The sequence below is a fragment of the Calliphora vicina genome, chromosome 5 (genome assembly GCF_958450345.1).
Source record: "Calliphora vicina chromosome 5, idCalVici1.1, whole genome shotgun sequence".
Taxonomy (NCBI): domain Eukaryota; kingdom Metazoa; phylum Arthropoda; class Insecta; order Diptera; family Calliphoridae; genus Calliphora; species Calliphora vicina.
The window spans coordinates 95,065,716-95,087,739 of NC_088784.1; the positions used below are offsets into that span (position 1 = coordinate 95,065,716).

General features: G+C 29.9%; 2 protein-coding genes across 3 annotated transcripts in view; both read right to left on the reverse strand.

Annotated features, from left to right (window-relative positions):
- Positions 1-22,024, reverse strand: part of Mef2 (myocyte enhancer factor 2) — a 245,927-nt gene that overhangs the window by 186,192 nt on the left and 37,711 nt on the right. For both annotated transcript variants that reach the window (XM_065513334.1, XM_065513320.1), the window contains exon 2: positions 19,932-19,974. The gene's annotated coding sequence lies outside the window, so the exon portion shown is untranslated. The remainder of the gene's footprint in view (positions 1-19,931; positions 19,975-22,024) is intronic.
- LOC135961484 (uncharacterized) lies at positions 15,107-15,514 on the reverse strand. Its single transcript, XM_065512984.1, has one exon. It carries the CDS (start codon positions 15,512-15,514, stop codon positions 15,107-15,109), a length of 408 nt encoding a protein of 135 aa, XP_065369056.1.

The window sequence follows — 22,024 nt, forward strand, 5'->3', positions numbered from 1 at the left end:
CGAACAAGTAAGAGAGCTATATTCGGCTGTGCCGAATCTTATATACTTTCCAAAGTTGTTTTTTTTTAATTTTTTGAAAAAAAATTTTTTCGAATTGTTTTTTAAATTTTTTTTTCTTAAGTTTAAAATTTTTTTTTAATATTTAGCCAAAAACTTTTGGTGACAAAAAAAAATTCGGGTTAAAAAATATTTTTTCCGATTTTCACCTATTGTAGGTCCAACTGACTAAGGTCTTATTGCAAAGGTCTTTGAAATGTCTATCATTAGATATGCATATTGTCTATATTAATGACTTAGTAATCCAGATATAGATCAAAAATCAGTCAAAAGTCGAGGTAGTCCTGGTTTTTTCCTTATATCTCAGCCATTTATGGAACGATTTTCTCGATTTTAAATAGCAACCGAGCCGAAGAATTCCGGAGATATTGATGTATGAATCGTTTATGTAAGTTATTTGGGAGCTTCGAAAAGTTGATTTCAACAGACAGACAGACGGACATTGCTTAATCGACACCGCTATCTATAAGGAGCCAGAATATACTGTTACGTTTTAACCTTTTCAAAACGTTTGGTTTATTTCCTTTAAATAACCTTTATACTTTTGATTGCAAATAAAAGCCGTTTAGTAGTTTGAAAGTGGTAACAACTCTTTTTTTATTAAAATGTACAACCAAAACAGAATTAAATAGTCACTCAATGTTTTTTTTATACACGTTTATAAATTCGCAGAAATACAGACACAATTTATAATGTACACGAATTTACTTGAAAAACACAACACACTTTAAGGCTCTCTGTTGATGTTTATGTTTTTCCGTCTCTGATAAACTGACTCACGACTGCAACATCTACCACTATTTATAACACTGCCATCTGCACTCTAGATTGTTCTTTAACTTGTCAAAATTCGAATATTCTAGATCTTACTAATACATACGCCATCTGTGGTGTACTTTTTACAATATTCTTTAACTGAATATTCGAATTCGAATACAGCGTTGCCAACTTACGATCAAATCAACTGAAAGCTTTTATTTAATAATGCCCACAGATATGTTACAGTTTGCTATTACAGCACTGTTATTTGAAAGCATTATGCTACTTTTAAATCAGCCCTTAAAATCTATATATTTGAATTCAAGTACAATTTCGTAACAATACTTTATAGGGTCGATAAATTAATTATATTGTGGAAATTACAAACAGAATGACAAACTTATATATACCCTTATCACGAAGGTGAAGGGTATAAAAAGCTGGTGATGGAGGGCAGTCTTGGAGCAACGTGATTTGGACTTGCAAGTCAAGGGCCATCAACATTATAACCATAATACGAATATTTTTATTATAATTTTTGTAATAGATAGCAACATTGAGATACTAGTTGAAGTAAAGAAAAAACAAATTTTTCACTTTTGCGGCTACCTAAGCGCTGCCTAAACGGTGTTAAGAATCATTCCTGGGAAGTTCATATGTTCTAGAAAGATGTTTATTGAGATCTGAGGTATATTTTTGTAGTTGATTGTTTCCTTGAATTTTGAACGGTTTGCCACCTATGGACCTGAACAGGGGAAACAAGTTAAAAAAAAATCGAATTTTTAAAAGTTTTTTTCTTTCGATTTTGATCTTGAGGTGAAGTTTTTTTTAATTTTATATATTCACAATTTTTGTTCTTTATAACAAGAGCTACAGCTTTGCCTCAAAGAGTAAATCAAAATTCCGAACTGTTTGCAAGATATGAACCTGAGAATATGATCACTTTTATGCAAAAATGACACGAAGGCCCCAAAAAGTACATGACTTTAGGCAAAACTGGGACTTTTATCATGTAGGGTCCGTATATGGTTATATTTCCATGACTTAAAAAATTAAACACAGTATAATCAAGAGTGTAGTTATTGTAAACATTTTTTTGCGGTTTAGTGGTCACTTTACTAACCACCTTTTCTTAAGTCTTTATTAAAGACTCTTTAAAACATAGTTTATTGGCAACTATTGGCATTTTGCTAAACAATTAAATTTTTTGAAGTCATCGTATTGTTTTTTTGAAAATCTTTGTTTTCGCTTAGAAAAAATAGTAAAAAACGAAATTTTTTATGCTACTAAGTGATCTTTGTGAACAATTTAGAGTGTCAATTTAGAATGTACTTTTATTCTTTTTAAGTTATCTAAAAAATGTCTAAGATGATGTATAACGAATTTGTACTTTTTGAAAAGCTAACTTTACGCCAAATATTTTAAATGAAAAAAATATTTATAATTTTTGATACCGACGGGATCAGGTCCATTCAAGAAATACCTATTTTTTATGTAAAATTCAACTTTAGGGCAAAAATTCTCAAATCGCATACTCGATATCAAAATATAGTAACCTGTTTTAGATGGCCCAATAAGTTCTTAATTATTTTGTAAAGGGTTCCGATAACCCCGCCCCTATTATGGATATTATAGCCAAAAAACGAAAAAATCACATTTTTGGGCTTTTTCAAGATTTTTTTGGGAATTGCGGGATACTTGATAACAAATTTCAAAATTTGTTTTCATTTTTCCATTTTAAATAGAAAAATCTACATAACTGTGAAATTTCATTAAAAAATATTCATAAATAAAAATTTTATTTCAATTTGAAAAATTTGTATCTATGCAAAATTCAATAAAAAGCATTTTTTGTCATATTTTACAAAAAGGTATTCCATGAATTTTTTAATTGTCAAAAGTTATATACATTTTTGAAAAGTAGACAGAATCCTCTATCCATTGATATATAACATGTCTACCTTATGTTTTTTACGTGTCAAATAAATTAGGGAAAACTAAACAACTCGCTGAGAATTTACCTAACATAGAAATTCATAAAAAAGCATGTTGCCTACATAATAACATTTTAATGAATGTAAATAACAGTGCTAGGTAAATTCTCAGCGACTTGTTAAGTTTTCCCTAATTTATTTGTTGGTCAAAAACTGATGACACCTTTTTTGAGGGCCTGACTGATTTTCACAATCTTTGGAGGCCCATATAAAAAAATTGGTCACCAAAATCGCCAAACTGAGTATAGGGTGTTACTAACCTTTGGTAGTAGAGTCGAACCTGACCGTTTGCTTTTTTCACTGTTACACTGTGTTATTCTAATTTTCGTCCCATATTGTTTTCCAAAAAAGGACACGAAAATGCTATTTTTTGGCAAACAAAATTTAAACAAATTTTGTTTGGTTCACTCTTAGCTATATTATTGCCATATATAGTTAAGCGGTATCACCAAGTCTTAATTAGCTGTTGGTCAAAAACTGATGACACCTTTTTTTGTGGGCCCACTGCTTTTCACAATCTTTGGAGATCCATATAAAAAATTTTGTCACCAAAATCGCTAAACTGTGTATTGGGTTTTACTACCCTTTGTTAGTAGATTCTAATTTAATTAAGAATTATTAATTAATTAAATATAATTGTTTGGGGGTTGAACTCGCGACCTCACGATTAGAATTATATTTGACTTGGCTACAATATAATGCATTCAGAAAGTAGTTAAATTGTAGTAACATTTAAAATTGTAAGTGCACAACATTTATAAATCTCAATAAGATAAAATAACTCATTAAAAAATTCCCCAGAACAAATAACATTTTCTATTGAAATGATGGCCTGAAACACATATCGTTGTTAAGTGGTAAAAAGTTAACTTCCATGACGTCACAAAACGAGACAAAATAAATTGAATTACGTCAATATGTAAGCAGAAAATTCATTATCCCTTACCGGGTAATGAAAGTTTTCGTTGTAATTTCCCAAAAACAAATTCAACAAATTACAGTGCAAGTATTGAACATTTCAAATAACAGGAGTATGGGTTGGTGTATAATTATAGAATAAATTAATCGATTTAATTGAATTTATATTGAGTTAATCAACGTAAATAACAATAACAATGCAAGCATTAAAATAAGATGAAAAAAACAAACACTTTTTCTTGTTTATTTATAAGTTAAAAGAAAAAACAGCAACACTTAACAATAACAAGAAATATTTAGAAACAAATTCAAACAATTTATTTATAACAAATTAGAGCACTTTTATAAATGAAATTATTTTTTGCATTTTAAGTTAAATTTATGAAATGAAAAGTGCTTCTCTTTAAGCAGTGTTGACCATTTAGCGCTTTTTTAAAAAAAAACGCTTAAAATTTCATGTTTCACTTATAAAAGTTTTTATACCATAGCTGTGCAAAAGTATTAGTCAAAGTTTACCAATCGACTTAGAATCACTTTCTGAGTCGATTAAACGATTTCCTTCCGTCTGGCTATCCATGTTAACCTTGTGAGAATTTTATTTGTTAAAAAACTGTTGTACTGCAATAGCGAAGAATGGGCAATAGGTACGATCCGGGCCCATCACGTTACCCAATCTTGATCACGCAAGACCGGCTTGATGCAATATATGAAAAAAATGTTAAAATTTTTGAAAGGGGGCCAGGTTTGTGGAGCTTCCGAAGAGTAAATGTAAACTTTTTATATAAGTATTTGGTATTGATGAAAACCTTAGGACTTGAGGATTATTATTTTAGTAAAATTAAATAATTTTATAATCTTTTCGGTCATAATTTACCTTAAAAACTAAAAAAATTATAATATAGGAATTTTTCATCAAGAAAAATATAAAATTTGAATTAATATAACATTTTAAAGGTTAAAGATATCATAACAAAATTTGGAACTAATATAGATCTAAATGTTTTTAAGTCAATGGCATTACAATTGTTGGCATTCTTTGTTTTCAAATGCCTAAATTCCTAAAACGGGGAAAATGTGTTCCAAAAACTGAGTTTTTTTTTAAAAGTTACCACTTTGACATTATTTACAGTTTAATAGTAAAAAAGCTTTGTGTGTATTTAAACAACATATAGGGCTATACAAATATGAGGCTTTATCAAGGATCGGTGCTTTGAGTTTTTAGAATTTTGTAGTCAAACCTAAAATTTTGTTTCGAAATTGGCCAAGATTGGATAGGGCTGGGGGAGACCATGTCCACTTAAGTGAGCCAAATTTTATTTTACATGCTTTCGCATTAAGTTCTCTTTACAGATGATATAAAAATTGTATATAATCCCGAAGAAAATTTTTTTTTATAAAAGAAAAAATATAGGGACTTTTTGGGAAAAAAAACTTAAAAAATAAGTTTCAAATTGGGCTGCATGCTACTTTTTAATAGGGACATGATAACTGTTATCAGGTTGGTTTTATTTTCTTCAGAATTTTATAGCAAATATACGTGATATTTTATAAAAGTTGTTAGACCCTCCGCCTGTCACATCTAAACAACGAAAAAATGATCGAGCAAAATTAAAAAAATAATAATAAACCTAAATATCTCTTGAACTAAAAGAGATAACCTAGAGTTAATGTTAGCTTATTTTTGTAGACCTTCTGAAGGACTATCTATATTTTAAATTTCAGCTCATTCGGATCATAAATGGATTTTTGTTGTTTTTAAAAAAAAATGTGAGACTTTGAGGGGCCACCCACTGATCCTCATTCCGCCTACGAAGCTGAACAACTGTAAATCAACTCGAAAACACCTAAACCGAGTAAATAATACAGAAGTGTGAACTTGATTATATTATTTTAACACAAAATCTTTGTTTTAATGTCAAAAATTTATTTAAAAAAAAACGAAAATTTTTAAGGTACAAAGTGATCTTTATGAGCTTTTTGGAGTGCCTACACACGTTCAGGTTGCATTGAGTTGTTCAGCTTTACCATAGCTACAGTTTTGCTAAATATTGTTAGTGACAAATTAGGAGTCCCTGTAAGTTAATCTAAAAAAAGTAAAAAAAAAATTTTCTTCCTATATTTTTTCAAAAAAAATGACGCGAAAAAGCTAATTTTGGCATAAAAATTTAAACAACATTTGTTTGGTTAACTCTTAGCTATATTATTGCCATATATAGTTAAGCGGTATCACCAAGTCTGAATTAGCTGTTAGCGAAAAACGGATGATACCATTTTTTGAGGGCCCACTGATTTTCAGAATCTTTAGAGGTCCATATAAAAACATTGATCACCAAAATCGCCAAACTGAGTATAGGGTGTTACTACCCTTTGGTAGTAGAGTTGAACCTAACCATTTGTTTTTTCCACTGTTGCACTGCAAAATTAGTTTGGTGGACTCTTAGATTTATTATTGTCATATATAGTTAAGCGGTATCACCAATTCTGAATTAGCTGTTAGCGAAAAACGGATGACACCTTTTTTTAAGGGCCCACTGATTTTCAGAATCTTTGGAGGTCCATATAAAAACATTGGTCACCAATATCGGCAAACTGAGTATAGAATTTTCCTATCCTTTGGTAGTAGAGTCGAATCTATACTATTCAGTCGAACCTCCGTAAGCTCGTCACAACTAAACAACGAGAAAAAGGATTTTTTTTTTTAAATGTGAGACTTTAAGGGGCCACCCACTGATCCCCATTCCGCCTATAGTTTTGGCAAAAAATGTAGACAAAATTTGTTTGATATACTCTGAGCTTTATTATTGCCATATATAGTTAAGCGGTATCACCAATTATGAATTAGCTGTTGACCAAAAACTGATGACACCTTTTTTTTAGGGCCCTCTGATTTTCAGAATCTTTGGAGGTCCATATAAAAACATTGGTCACCAATATCGCCAAACTGTATATTGGGTTTTCCTATCCTTTGGTAGTTGAGTCGAATCTATACTGTTCAGTCGACCCTCAGTAAGCCCGTCATAACTAAACAACGAGAAAATTTTTTTTTTTTTAATTGTAAGACTTTGAAGGGCTGATCTGACTGATCCTTAGTCCGCCTATATTTTTGGCAAAATATGTAGACAAAACTTGTTTGATTTACTCTGAGCTTTATTATTGCCATATATAGTTAAGCGGTATCACCAAGTCTGAATTAGCTGTTGGCCAAAAACTGATGACACCTTTTTTTAGGGCACTCTGATTTTCAGAAATTTTGGAGGTCCATATAAAAACATTGGTCACCAATATCGCCAAACTGAGTATAGGGTTTTACTACCCTTTGGTAGTACCGTGTATTTTACAAAAGTCTTCATTTGTTGCACAGTGTAATTAGTCATAGCTTCCATTTAAGGTTAGCTTCCGAAAATCACTTTATTGAGAAAAGATTTAAGATTTTAGTCCAAAATTTAAGTAACTCATTCCACAAAAACAGATTCTATAAAAAAGCTGATTTTCCCAATCTTTGTAGGCTCATAATAAAAAATTTATCACCAAAATCGCCAAACTTACTATAGGATTTTACTACCCATTGGTAATACAATTGAATCTATAATGTTCAGTCCGTGTGTTTTCCAAAAGTTTTCATTTGTTGCACAGTGTAATTAGTCATAGCTTCCATTTAAGGTAAGCTTCCGAAAATCACTTTATCGAGCAAATATTTCAGATTTGAGTTCAAAATTTAAGTAACTCATTCTACAAAAAAAACATTTTTTTTAAATAATTTTTTTTAGTTATCCTTTTTAAATTTATTTAACACTTTCTTTCACTTAACTAGACTTTTGTCGTAATATTTCTTGGCCAATTTGTTTGAACCATTTGTAATTGTTGTTTGTTGTACACTGAAACATTCTCTTCCATCTCTAGTTGAGGCATGATCATCAGGGATGTACGCATAGTATTATGATCGAATCATCATTATTACTCTCTTAAAACGAATATACAGAAATACAACAGCAAAGAAACAAATAATAAATGTATTTTTAAAATAAATATTCGAAAAAACATCACATGTGTAGTTTTAATATTGTTTGCTGTATGAAAACAAACAAAAATAGATGATGCCGAGTGAGTACAAAATAAATGATCGCAACAGGAAATCTAAAGGGATATTTGAGAGGATTTAATATAAATTAAAAAAATGTAATGCTAGATATAACTTCATTACAATTAAAATTTCTGGTTTCTTCTGCAAAAATCTCTACACAATATTTAGATATTTATTATTATTTAACAAATCCAGAATTTTACAAAATGTATAAGCTCAAAAAAAATTATATTGAATAGTATTGTATCAGCAAACAACAAAAAATTTAATATTCCAAAAATAAATCCTCATATAAAACTCATCTCTTTTTTTTATTTAATGGTATTTTGCATCTCTTCCTTTCATTTAATTTTCTTCTTGTTTTCTGAGGCCAATATTGTGGAAATGTTGTGCGGAAAGAAAGTGATGCTGCTGATGATGAGGAAGACTGCTAATTTTCCGAATGTATACACATAATTTTATTTATACAATTTCTATAAATTTATATATAAATAACTTTAGCATTGAGGGTGGATAAAAATAAAGTACAACTACTACATGATATTTTAATTTGTTCATTATTTTTTTTTTTTTTTTTGAATTTTTGCTGCTCAAGAAAATGCGAAAATAATAATTGTTCTGCAAGAAACCAGCACAACTACATTAAATAAAAATCATATCATCAATAACTTGTTCGCATTTTAAAATTAAAATAACCAGATGGTTTGGAAATGGTATCTTAGAAAGGCAAGATATTTTTATAGAAATCTTTAATATTATGTATGTGTGAATTTGTATAGCATAGTAATAGAGATATTGCCATATTTAAAGCTTTTGCATTTAAAGTTGCAAAAAAGTAAAAACAAAAATTGTGAAATAACGTTTTAATAAAAGATATTTGAAATGATTTAGAGCAGCCTTATTGGGAAGTTTACAAACTAAATGGTATTAACAGTAACAGTCACCCAGCTTTTGTGACAAAAGCTTTTCTTATAATGTTTTTGGAAAAAGCTATTTTCTGAAAATATTACCAACCATTTCAATGTATTCTTGTGAAAAATTACTTTTTCGAAAAATCCCTTATTTCGATAAAAACTTACAATTTGTTGCAAAAGCTTTTTTCGGCGATTCTTTTTTTTTTTGTGAAAAAATATATTTTTGGTAAAAAATTCACATCTCAATTGTTTTAGTGTCTTCTGTGAAAAAACCTATGTTTAAAAAATCCTTAATTTCTTTAATATTATTATTCATTAAAGGTATTTTTGTTTAAAAAGAAAAGCTTTATTTTTATTTTTTTTTTGGAAAAAGCTCTTTGGTTAAGAGTCACTTTCCAACAATTACAACGATTTTTAAGTGATAAAATTAATCTTTTAAAAAAGCTCTTATTTTCATAAAAACTTTTTTGGCACATTTATATAAAAAAAACTTTACTTTTTGAAAGAAGTCTGTTTTGTGACAAAAGCTTTCATTTTATTTTTTTGAAAAAATCTATTTTTTCAAAATGTCACTGCTAATCATTTCAACGTATTTTGGGTGAAAAAATTAATCTTTCAAAAAAGCTCTTATTTATAAAAAAAAATTTTATGATTTTTATAAAAAGCTTTTTCGGAGAATCTTTTTTTTTTTGGTGAAAAAATATATCTCAACTGTTTAAGAGACTTCTGTGAAAAAATCTATATTTAAAAGAACTTTATATGTCAACAAAGCTTTTACAATTTCTTTAATAAAAAGAAAAGCTTTTCAATTTTTCACTTTCCAACCAGTTTTAACAATAAATACGGTGATTTTTATTAAAAAATTGCTTTTTCCAAAAAAGCTTTTTTTATGATTTTTTGAAAAATGCTTTTTTTGTAATTAAAAATTGTTTTTTTTTATTAAAAAGTGTTCTTCTGAAAAAACAGTTTCAGAGACTTTCTGTAAATAAAAAACTTTCTTATAAAAAAAGCTTTATTTCTCACAAAAGCTTTTACGATTTCTTTAAAATTATTCTTTTGTTAAAACGTATTTTTTCGATAAATAAAAATGAATTTTATAAAATGGTTCAGCAACTAATTTTTCCCAAAAAAATTCTTTTTGAAAAAAAGCTTTCTAAACAAAAAGGATTTTTTAACTTTTTCTTTTGGTTTGAACTCGTTTTGGTGGCAAAATCATTTATGGTTTTGGTATGTATTTTTTTTTTTAAATTATTTTGGAAAAAGCTTTTTTAAAAAAAATTCTTTTGGGAAAGAAAGCTTTTTTGAAAACAATACTTTTTATTAGAAAACGATAAAAGTATATTTTTTTAGTGACAAAAGCTCTGATATTTTGTTAATGAAAGTGTTGTATTTAAAGCTTTCTTGTTATGAAATATTTTTTAATAAAAAGGTGTTTCTTTGTAAAGATCTTTTTCTGACAAATGGTTTTCTGATAAAAGCTTTTTTGTAGTGAAAAATATTAGTTTTTCTAAAAAACAGACTAGAAATAAAAAAGCTTTTTTCTGAAAAAAAAAAAATTATGAACTTTTTCCCCAAAAGCTTTAATGAGAAAAAATATTTTTTTTTTTAAAAATGAAAAACTAATTTTTCTTTAAAAAAAATACTTTTTGAACAAAGCTTTTTATTTTATTAAAAAAAACTATTGTTGGTGACAAAAGCTTTTGGGTTCCTTTATTTAAACGATTGTTTTCAAATATATGTTGCTGCTAGTTATATTTTTTAAACAAGTTTTTTTGTTTACAAAACAATTGGTTTTTTAATACCCTTCACCATGAGTGGCGAATATATATACTATGCGAGCCCACAAAGTATATATATTCTGGATCGTTATAGATAGCGAAATCGATTTTGCCATGTCCGTCTGTTCGTCTGTATGTTAAAATCAACTTTCCGTAGCCCACTAACGGCTGAGATATAAGAAAAAATCCGGGACATCCTCGATTTTTTACATATTGTTACGTAATTGTACTTGAATTCAAATATAACGATTTTAACGGCTGATTTAAAAGTAGCCTAATGCTTTCAAATAACAGTGCTGTAATAGCAAACTGTAACATAACTGTGGGCATTATTAAATAAAAGCTTTCAGTTGACCATTGATCGTAAGTTGGCAACGCTGTGACCGTATATTCGAACTCGAATATTCAGTTAAAGAACATTGTAGAAATAGAGCTTTCTAGATGGTTATGCAGTGTTATAAATAGTGGCAGAGGTTGCAGTAGTGAGTGAGTTTATCAGAGACGCTATTTGAATAAACATCAACTGAGTGCCTTAAAGTGTGTTGTATTTTTCAAGTGAATTCGTGTAAATTATAAATTGTGTCTGTATTTCTGAGAATTTATAAACGTGTATAAAAAAAACATTGAGTGACTATTTAATTCTGTTGTTGTACATTTTAAATAAATAAAGAGTTGTTAGTTACAATTTTCAAACTACTAAACGGCTTTTATTTGCAATCAAAAGTAGCTGGTTTATTTAAAGGAAATAAACCAGCGTTTTGAAAAGGTTAAAACGTAACAATATTTTTGATCTATATTTGGATTACTAAGTCATTAATATAGACAATATGGATATCTAATGATAGATATTTCAAAGTCCATTGCAACGATGTTATATAAGGCTATTGGTTGGACCTACAATGGGTCAAAATCGGGGAAAACTTTTTTTAAAACTAATATTTTTTTCACCAAACATTTTTTGTCAGAAATTATTTTTCAAACATTTTTTTTTTTAAATTAAAAAAAAAATTGAAAAATAAATTTAAAAAAAAATTGGAAAAAAAAAATTTAAAATTTAAAGAAAAAAAGTTTCAAAACATTTTAAAAAAAAAAATAATTTTGTTTAAATAAAAATATTTAAAAAAAATATATTATTATGTATAATTTGGCGAAGGGTATATAAGATTCGGCACAACCGAATATATCTCTCTTACTTGTTTGTTATTGAAATAGTTGCTTTTTCTTTTAAAAAGCTTTTGTGAAAAAATAATTTTTCGCGTAAGAAAAACAGCTTCATTCTTTTGTCTTTAGAAAGTCTTAGATAAGCTTCAATTGCAGGTATTTATTAAGTCTTTCATTAGCTTTAATCGTAGGTATTTATTAAGTCTTAGAATAACTTCAGTCCTATGTCTTTGTACGGCCTTAGATTAGCTTCAATCGTAGGTCATTATACAATCTTAGATTAGCTTCATTCATTTATAATTTCAAAACAATTTCAGCTGTTCATCTGCAGAAATTAGTTACTATCATAAGCTATTGTGAACTTTAGAACTTTACAACTAAAGCAAAAAGAGCTTTAGATAACCAGAATAGAAAATTTTAAGTTCTTTATACAAATAAATTTGTCACTCATTCCAAAATATCACGATTAGTGTTACTCTTGCCATGACAACAGTATTTTTAATTGACTAACATCATTGAATAGTTACTATATGACGTATTCCAGCAATTTGTATAAACTTATCTGAACATAAGATCCCCTATAGAATTGTCCCACAATTTCTTCTCTCACATAATTTAAACCTATTCAACAGTATTCCTTTTCGCTCTAATACAATTCCCAGTTGCAGCATCATTTGCAGGCATCTTTTTTTATTTTTTTATTTTATTTTTGTGATATTATAGATTTATGTAACTTTAGCCGAGCAGAGTGTATAACGACAGCAACAGAAAAACTATGTAAAATAATGCTACAGTAAATAATAACACAAGTTGTGATTTGTACAAAAAAAAAAAAGTAATTGAAACAGCAATGATTACGTAATGTGTAGCAACATATAACCTGCAACATGTTTTTTCACATGTTAGACAAACGTGTTGTTTTGTGATAAGTTTTTTTTTGTTTGTATTATTAGAAAGGATGGATGTTAGAATTTTACAAAAAAAAATAACATGAAACTGGGCATAGTGGGTTGAAAGCGGAACAATATACAATATATTAATCCAACTAAATCAGCCCAATTGGTTTACTCGGTAATAGTTACAAATTCTTAAAGCTTTTTCCCGCTCAGGTTGTTCAAATTAGACATCCTTACCAATAAGCATTTTTACTGGAATTGAAGGTGAAAGCTAGTCCCAATAAGCCCCAAAAATTCAAGCACTTGAATATTTTGTTGGAATTTGACTTGAATGCAAATGTAATTATGTTTTAAACTTGAAAAATTAAATATTTTTCAAACAAAAAACTTATGGCTTGAATTTATATTTCATTTTAAGTGTAATTCAAGTGTATTTCAATTGCTTGACTATAAGTCAAGGCTTGAATTACACTTACTTTCAACTTGAATTCAAGTAAAAATGCATAATGGGGTGTAATTGAAGCCTTGAATTATAGTCAAGCAATTGAATTATAGTTGTATTACACTTTATTTCAATAGCATTCTCTAGTAAAAATGGAACGTATTGTTACGTTTTATTTCCTTTAAATAAACCGGATACTTTTGATTGCAAATAAAAGCCGTTTAGTAGTTTGAAAATGGTAACAACTCTTTATTTATTCAAATGTACAACAACAGAATTAAATAGTCACTCAGTGTTTTTTATACACGTTTATAAATTCTCAGAAATACAGACACTTTATAATGTACACGAATTTACTTGAAAAACACAACACACTTTAAGGCACTCAGTTGATGTTTATTCGAAAAGCGTCTCTGATAAACTAACTCACGACTGCAAGCTCTGCCACTATTTATAACACTGCCATCTGCACTCTAGATTGTTCTTTAACTGTCAAAATTCGAATATTCTAGATCTTACTAATACATACGCCATCTGTGATGTACTTTCTACAATGTTCTTTAACTGAATATTCGAATTCGAATACAGCGTTGCCAACTTACGATCAAATCAACTGAAAGCTTTTATTTAATAATGCCCACAGATATGTTACAGTTTGCTATTACAGCACTGTTATTTGAAAGCATTATGCTACTTTTAAATCAGCCGTTAAAATCGTTATATTTGAATTCAAGTACAATTTCGTAACAATATATAAATTCAAGCCTTATGTTTTTTGTTTGAAAAATATTTAAATTTTCAAATATTTTACAAGTTTAAAACATAATTACATTTGAATTCAAGTCAAATTCCAACAAAATATTCAAGTACTTGAATATTTGGAGGCTTTGCTGCTTATTGGCTTGTATTTCACTCTGTATTCTAACAGCATGATTGGCTCTCAAGGAACCTTTCATATATAAGTACTATAGGATCGAACCAATTTTCGGGAACTGCAATAATCTGCCGTTAAATTTACATAAAATTTTCATTAATTTTTTTCAATTTTAAAATAAAATATTTATTATCTTTAAAAATATTTAATAAAGGTGAAAGTTATACCTTTTATTTAATGTTAATATATTGTACACACATTTACATAGCCGCACACTGAGACTGAGGGAGAAAGAAAAGCCAGCATGTGTGTAAAAGTTGTTAATAATAAATGTACTAAAATCATTATAATGTAAAAAAAAAACTGAAAAGCATTCTAATGATTAACCGTCACATAATACATGCCATTACACTTAGACATTAGACACACTTTATATGTCACCTATGTCACCATAATATACGATATTCGACCACAATAAACATTTATAATCAACACGATTACTCCACACACAAACACATGGCAGGATTGAAATTATGGCTACAAAATGGTACTTTTTTTGTGGTACAATTTGTAACAGTTTAAGTTGTTTGGAACATTTAAACAAAAGGCCTAAAACTCGCTTTGGTTTATCTTTTATCGAGGTTCAAAGTTCAAATTTTATATCAGAATGATATATGGAGAAAATGGATCGATCACAATAACTCGAAGCGTTAGAGATCGTACGCGAAGCCCGACCAACTAGCCGAATCGACACCAAAGCCAAATATAAATGGCGCTAAAGTAATGATCTGCATTTGGTGGGAGGAAAAGGGTCCTACCTATTTTTGTTCTTGGACCAGCACTCAGGGGTTAGTCCCTATGCATTGCATTGTTTTGGAACTAGGAAAATAGGTTATGAGAGGGAGGATAGAGGGAGTAGTGTTTGTGGACATTTGATTTGAATTTTCCTATATTGAAAGTGATAGGAACGACTTCACTTCACATTCATGTTTTGCCTCATTGCCCTAATCTCCGAAAGGCTTGCTCTATAATTGAAGGAATATGAAATGGAAGTTTGACGTAGAAGGTCGTTTAGAGAGATAAGAAATAAAGTAGGAGAAAGGACGGAGCCTTGCGATACCCCTGAATTGATCTTTAACTTGTTTGATGAGATTCTATCTACAACAACTCGTATAGTGCGATCTCTGAGAAAGCTCGATATAAATCGAGAGAAGAAGCGCACCATGCCACACTCAATCGAACGCCTTAGAAATATCTAGAGCCACTACTTTAGTTTCGCCGAAACGGTGTATGGAATGACACCATTTCTCCCATAGTAAGGCTAGCAAGTCTTCCCTAGAGCGTCCTCTATGGAATTCATAATTCCGGTCGTTGAGTAAATATTTCACAACATGGTAGATTATGGTTCTCTCCTTAACTTTGGAAAGTGCAGAACAATTTGCTATTGGTCTATAATTTTCGGGGTTGGTAGCCTCTTCCTTTTTAGGAATTGGCGTTACATTAGTAACCTTCCAACATACAGTAAATTTGACGGCACGGTATAATGTGCTGAAAAGGAACACTGCTTCCAGTGTAGGTATACCAGGATACTTGGTTATGTTGAGATCCGCAAAAACTCTTTTAACGCGTTGACATGGCATTGACACTATTGTCAGAGTTACCAATTAAAATGCCGAAAGAAATCGCTTCACTTTGGAACAGATTATCCGAAATTGGCTTGCTTCGTGTTTGGCCTCAAAAGATGAGCAGCTCGGAGTCCATATGTTGCCAGAAAGATGGGAAAAGATCACAGCGTAACCTGGAGATCCTTTTATTTGAAATTTTTGTTCAGTAATAAAGCACATTTCTGGTTGTATGGCTATGTCAAATGAACAGAATTGCCTCATTTGGAGCGATGAAAATCCCCAAGAAATAACAATACAACCTGAAAACCTCACTGTTTTATGCGCTTTATGGGCCGGTGGAACCATATGTATATACAAATAACGATGGTTACAGACTATTACTTTCAACTGTGAGCGGTTAGACACGTTTACTACCTTTGCGTGCCTCAATTGGAAGATATTAGTATTGGAGACATGAGGTTTCATCAGGATGGTTTCACATGTAACGCAGCGCTCAATACAATCAATTTACTGAGAGAAACCTTTGGCGAATGAATAATTTCAAGAACCAGTTAACAGGTCATTTAGTTAACAGGACATTCATGTGATTGCATGATTTTTGATTATTTTCTTTGGGGATATATAAAGTCCCAGGTCTGTGCAGATAAATCAGAAACGATCGTGTACTTCGAGGCGAATATTCGACGTGTTATTGCCGTAATACAGCCTAATTTACTGCGAAGGGTGTGTGATAAATAGATCTCCATATTACGCCATGTTCGTGATATCCTTGGCTACCACATGGCGAAAAATCATATTTCAAAATTTTTCTCTGTTTTATTTTAATATTAAATTCGCCTGTATAAGTAACACCTTTTACATCATAAAATACTCAGCTAAAAGTAGTTCAAAATAGGAGTTGGTAAAATTCAAACTATTCGATATAAATATCAAAATGATCGTGTTTTATAGATTTGTTTTTTGGCATATTTTCAAAGAAATAGCTTCAAAGATTTATTAAAAGTGGAATTAAAAGAAGATTTTTGACATGCAATCTACATTCAGCTTTGTTTAAAAAAAAAAACAAATTAACTTTTTTTAAATTGTAAAAATCATAAAAAAATATTGCTACAAACGTACAATTTCTTGGTACAATTTATAATCGTTACAAAAATCCCTAAAATATCCACACAAATTCCAAATTAAAACTCAATATCAATATTTACTTTAATCAACCGCACAGCTCCCTTCTGCCGCCCTACCTACTCTTATAAAATGTTCTCTCAGTCGAGCAATGAATTAATTTTTATTGAGTTGTTTAATTATTGAAGTGTTATGCATCTCTACTTTACACCCACATCTCTCAGATGTGTAAGCGTGTGTGTGTGTACAGATGTGAGTTGTAATTGTATTTGTCACAGTTCCACCATTTTTTTTTTAATACGCTCATACACCTACACAAACACAGCTTCGCTAAGGGCTCACACAAAAGAGGAGCTAGGACTCATTAATTAAGTGTGTGTTAGTGTGTATGTTTGTGTGAGGTTGTTTTCATGTACTCGAATCTACACACACTATTGAACTGGAAAAATGTGTCGAACCATGAAAAAATTATTAGGTGAAAAGGAAATTTTATTCTGTCAAATTAAACTTTAATCAAATTCAATTGGAAATTATTGTGGGGGAATGAGAAATTTATGTACCTCTGTATTCTACAAAGGTTCTTAATTCTACAAAGGTTTCCATTAAAAAGGACTTTAAAGGACGTGTATTAAATAACTTATATATAATTAGGTGGGTCCTAAAAAAAACATATTCAATATTTAGGTTGTTTCAAATTGGGCAGACGTATTTTTGATACTGCAGAAGTTCGACTCACATCATTATAACAACGAAATTATGAATTCTGAAATACTATGTGAAAATGTTTACTTTTTTATATGAAAAGCTGCACAATGGGTCCGAACGCAAACAAAAAGTAGAAAATATTGTTACTAAATTGCATTATCAATTTTAATTTTACGGTCTGCAACGGCTGCTTGCAACATTCTTCATGTTTATAAACATGCTGTTATTAACATTGTTTATAAGTATGACAACATTAACTGTAAAGCAGCATTTTTGTGGAAATATTGTGGAAATAGAACATTCGAGTTTTTCCGTTAGATAATTCATGAAACTACTGTGTATATGAATAGCAAAAGCGAGTTGTTGAGCAGTTAGTGTATCGTAGTTATAGTTAACAGCAACCGTATTACCAGTGTGTTTTTAAAGTGTGTGTATTTAAAGATAGTGACTATTTAAACAACTGGTCGCTTTTATTTGCAATTAAAATAATCCTATTTATTTAAAGGCAATAAACCACCATATTTAAAAGGTAAAAACGCATCTTCTCTTATACCGATTGATTGAGTAGTGAATGTTCCCAACTAATATAAAAGTTTAGTTGATTATAATAATAACGATTCCCAAAATGTTTTTCCTTGGTAAAATATTTGGTGAGCTAGTGAGGTTTTCATGATTTTGTATATATTTTTATCAAAGTAAACATATGAAAAATTGGTATCATGTTAAAGGTGTTTGGAAGGCGCTTTCAAACTCCTATCTTAGATTATCGTGAAAGTCCAAAAATATTCGAAATTTTGTAATTTTTTGCTATGACTAATTATGGACTGATTATCATAAAATTAGGTGACATGACTACCATTTATATAAAACTTATTTGGAACAAAATTTGTGTAGATAAATATATAAATCAGGCGCGGATCCAGAGGGGGTGAAATAGGAAATCCGAAAAGTTTCCATATAAAAAAAAGGAATAAAAAGAAAAATGTAGAACAAATTTAAATTTTTTTCCCACCCCACAAATGGTTGACCTGGATCCGCACCTGATATAAATTAAACATTTATGACCGATAAAGTTATATTTCGGGAGGACATTTGTATGGGGGCTAGGTTAAATAATCAACCGATTTCAGCCAGTTTCAAAAGGCTTCGTCCTTTTGAAACTGGCTGGGCTTTTCTAAAGGGCTTTTCTGCATTCAATAAATAAAGCTCAGGGTGTTTATTGTTCACCGAATTTAGTGTTACATTGCTATTTAGTGATTGTTTGGTTGTCTTGTGCTAACAAGTAATAGAGTGGTTAGATTACTAACCACCGTGACTAAAATCAATTTTAGTCACGGTGGTTAGTTTCTCTACATAATTTTATGTTATTTTGTATGAATGCCGCGTGTACTTAATGAACGTAATATATAAGATATTTCGGATGGTGAAAGTGTCTGCAGTTTTCAATCCGATGAAGAAGAGAATTATGAGGAGTAAACCGATCTGATGGTAATCGTGGCTCCAGTCAAAATTTGATAATGATTTTGATTCGGAAGTTGCCATACTTCTATTAAATTTTGTTATACATCTGTTAGTGACTTATCAACCTAAACTACTGTGATGGAACCAAAATGGGGAACAAATTTGCGATTGGTCGAGCCGGATGATTACACAGGAGGTGGGGGTATACCAAATGATATAATAGAATTGGTAAATGTCTCACCTACACAGACATATCGTTTGTTTTGGTCAGAAAATGTCAAAATGAATAGCATTCAAACAAATATATGTATACGCCATGGTGGTTAATAAACTAACCACCCCTATTGCATAAAAAACCTTTAGCTGTATTTTTATTTTTTCTTATTTTTCATAATAAATGAACCCTAATTAAAGTAAAAATGCAATTGTTTTTACACATATAACACCGTGGTCGAAGGAGTTAATCGACTCAGAAAGTGATTCGATCTGTAAAATTTAAGGTGGGTTTTAAACTAATATTTCTGACCGTTACAAACATCAGCACAATCGCATAATATCCTGCCCACTATGGTGGGCCCACTATGTAATATTAAACAATTTATTATAATAGTAACAATATGTGGCAATGAAATACTGTTCAGATATAGGGTTTATGGGGGGTAGGGTCTTTTATGGACCGATCCTCACAAAAGTTGGTAGAAAGATTTAGGTTTATATAGAACTTGTTTCTGTCCAATTTAATCACGATATTGATTATTATAAGGCAATTATGAATGCCTGTTTATCGCTATACTCTACAGTATAATTACAGAGTACTTAGAACTAATTTGTGCAATATTTCATCAGGATTGCCACATAATCAACATATTTTTGACTTTTCAAACAGTATTCCGGGGGACATTGGTATGGGGGCTAGGTAAAATCATGGATCTATACTAACCATGTTCAATACCAAATAAACCTCATCAACAGAGAGTGGAATTTCAGCTAGCTAGTTCCTATCGTGTTTTAAAAAGACAGACGGACATAGCTAGATCCTCATCTAGATCTTTGATGATGGAATGAATGATAATTTTTATGTGGATACATCTATCAATGAATATATATATACAGAAGAGCTATAATATTTCATAGAATGACTTACCATTATTGTACAATTTATTAGTAAATACGGTGTTCAAATAAATCTGTAAAGAATAAAAATAGACATCAATAAATTTCTTATTCCACATTAAATGTTATTTACATAAATATAAAGCTAAATTAACATCATTAAAATATTAAAATTCAATATCATTTGAAGTCTTTGTTGTATTTAAAAATCATTATTTTTGTCAAGAAATTTAAATTCAGCCAAAACTGTAAGTTTGAATCCATACTCTATTTAAACAGGCGGTTGTACCCAGTGTTTAAAAAGCTACGATAACTAACAAAATTTTAACTGTTGCTACAACTACTGCTTCAAAAAAGTGTATGTAGCGGTAGCAGTAGCATTTGTCTTTTTTCGTTTTCTTGTTTTTTTTTAAACAACTGCTACCTACAAAATATAAAACTCTTAGCAGAGCAGTAGTAATAAAACATGAATTGTAAATGGAGTAGTAGCATAAAAATACAAATCATTGCTACTGCTCTATATCGAGTTTTAATTTTTAAGGTAGCAGTAAAGTAGCAGTTGATGCAGCAGTTAAGGTAGCAATAAAAGTAGTCAAAAAAGAAAATCTTCAGTCATAACACCAAAATTGACAGAATTAAACACTGTGTGTTGTTTTTGTTTTGAGAGAGTTTGAAAGAATTATTCGATTTTATTCGTCTCAGATGTTCGTGTTGCTAACAGAAAGATCGTGTTTTCTGTGTGTATAACAAAAAAGCCGTACTTTTGTTTACAACACGACCAACTTACACAAATATACATTCACAACAACAACACATAATATACTTTTTTGGCTGAAGATTTTTATTTTATTATTGCTCCCTCAACTGCTACTTAGCTGCTACTTCAACTGCTACTTAACTGCTACTTCTTCTACTACCTCAACTGCTACTTCTATTACTACTAAATTTTAAAAGTAGCATAATTACTTTTACTTTTTTAAGGTAGCAATAGAAAATAAATTACTCTGCTACTTTTAAATTTGTCTTTTATTGGTACTACTACAACTACTGCTACCAAAATGTGAAGGTAGCAGTAGTAGTAGTAATTATTGACTCCGAGTTTTTATTAATTTTTTAACTAGACTACTTGTGTTTTTTCGTTGCTACTGCTACTTGTAGTCTAGTTTTTTAAACACTGGTTGTACCTATAGATCAATGAAAACCAAACACATCCCTGGAACACGATCATTAATCAGCTTTTACACAATTACACCATGAACGCCAACAAAACTCTTAACAAAGAGTTCAAAATAACCTCAAATTTTATTCAGTAGCAAGTTAGCTTTCAAAGCTAGCTGTCGCTTTATGGAAAAAGACAGCAATCAATTCTTATGTTAAATGTTAAAAGCTATGCATTCTCTTTTATAAATTCCATTTTTGGATGACTCTGCTATATATCATTTGTTTATTTCATATATGATTTGTATATATGCAGAGTTATATTTAAAATAGTGTCTGGAAAACAGAAGTTTAATTTTTGTTATCTTAATCTGGTTGAATATTAGTTCTCAAAATTATTTTCGCTCTAATAAACTATGTACTAAGTAAATACTTACTTATATACAATTAAGTATTATAATTCATTGTGGTTTATCAATAGCAAACTACTTGCTGCTGCTACTAATTACGGGTAGCAGTAACCAAAAGTATTTCAGGTAGTTTTTAATCAGTTGTCAGAAAAAAATTTCTTACAACTTGCTACTAGGAATTGCAACCGCACAGCTACTAGTTTTGCAGTTGCAGTAAGTACTTAAACAAAAAGAAGCTCGCTGGCTAAGTGAGTGAGTGGATGGATGGTTGGTTAGTTGGCTGGCTAATTGTTTAATATCAGACACACTGCCATCACTATGCGATACAACACAGGACAACATAATTTTACTACCCTTCAGATTTGATGGTGGCACAAAGTTCTCACCTCTTTTAAACAGCACTTTCCGGTTAAATGTCTACACAATTTTCAATTGTATTCCAGAAGTTTCCACTTATATTTCAGAATTTTCTAATTATATTTCAGAATATTCCACTTATTATTCCGAAACTTCCACTTATATATCAGAAATTTTAAATTCTATTTCAGAATTTTAA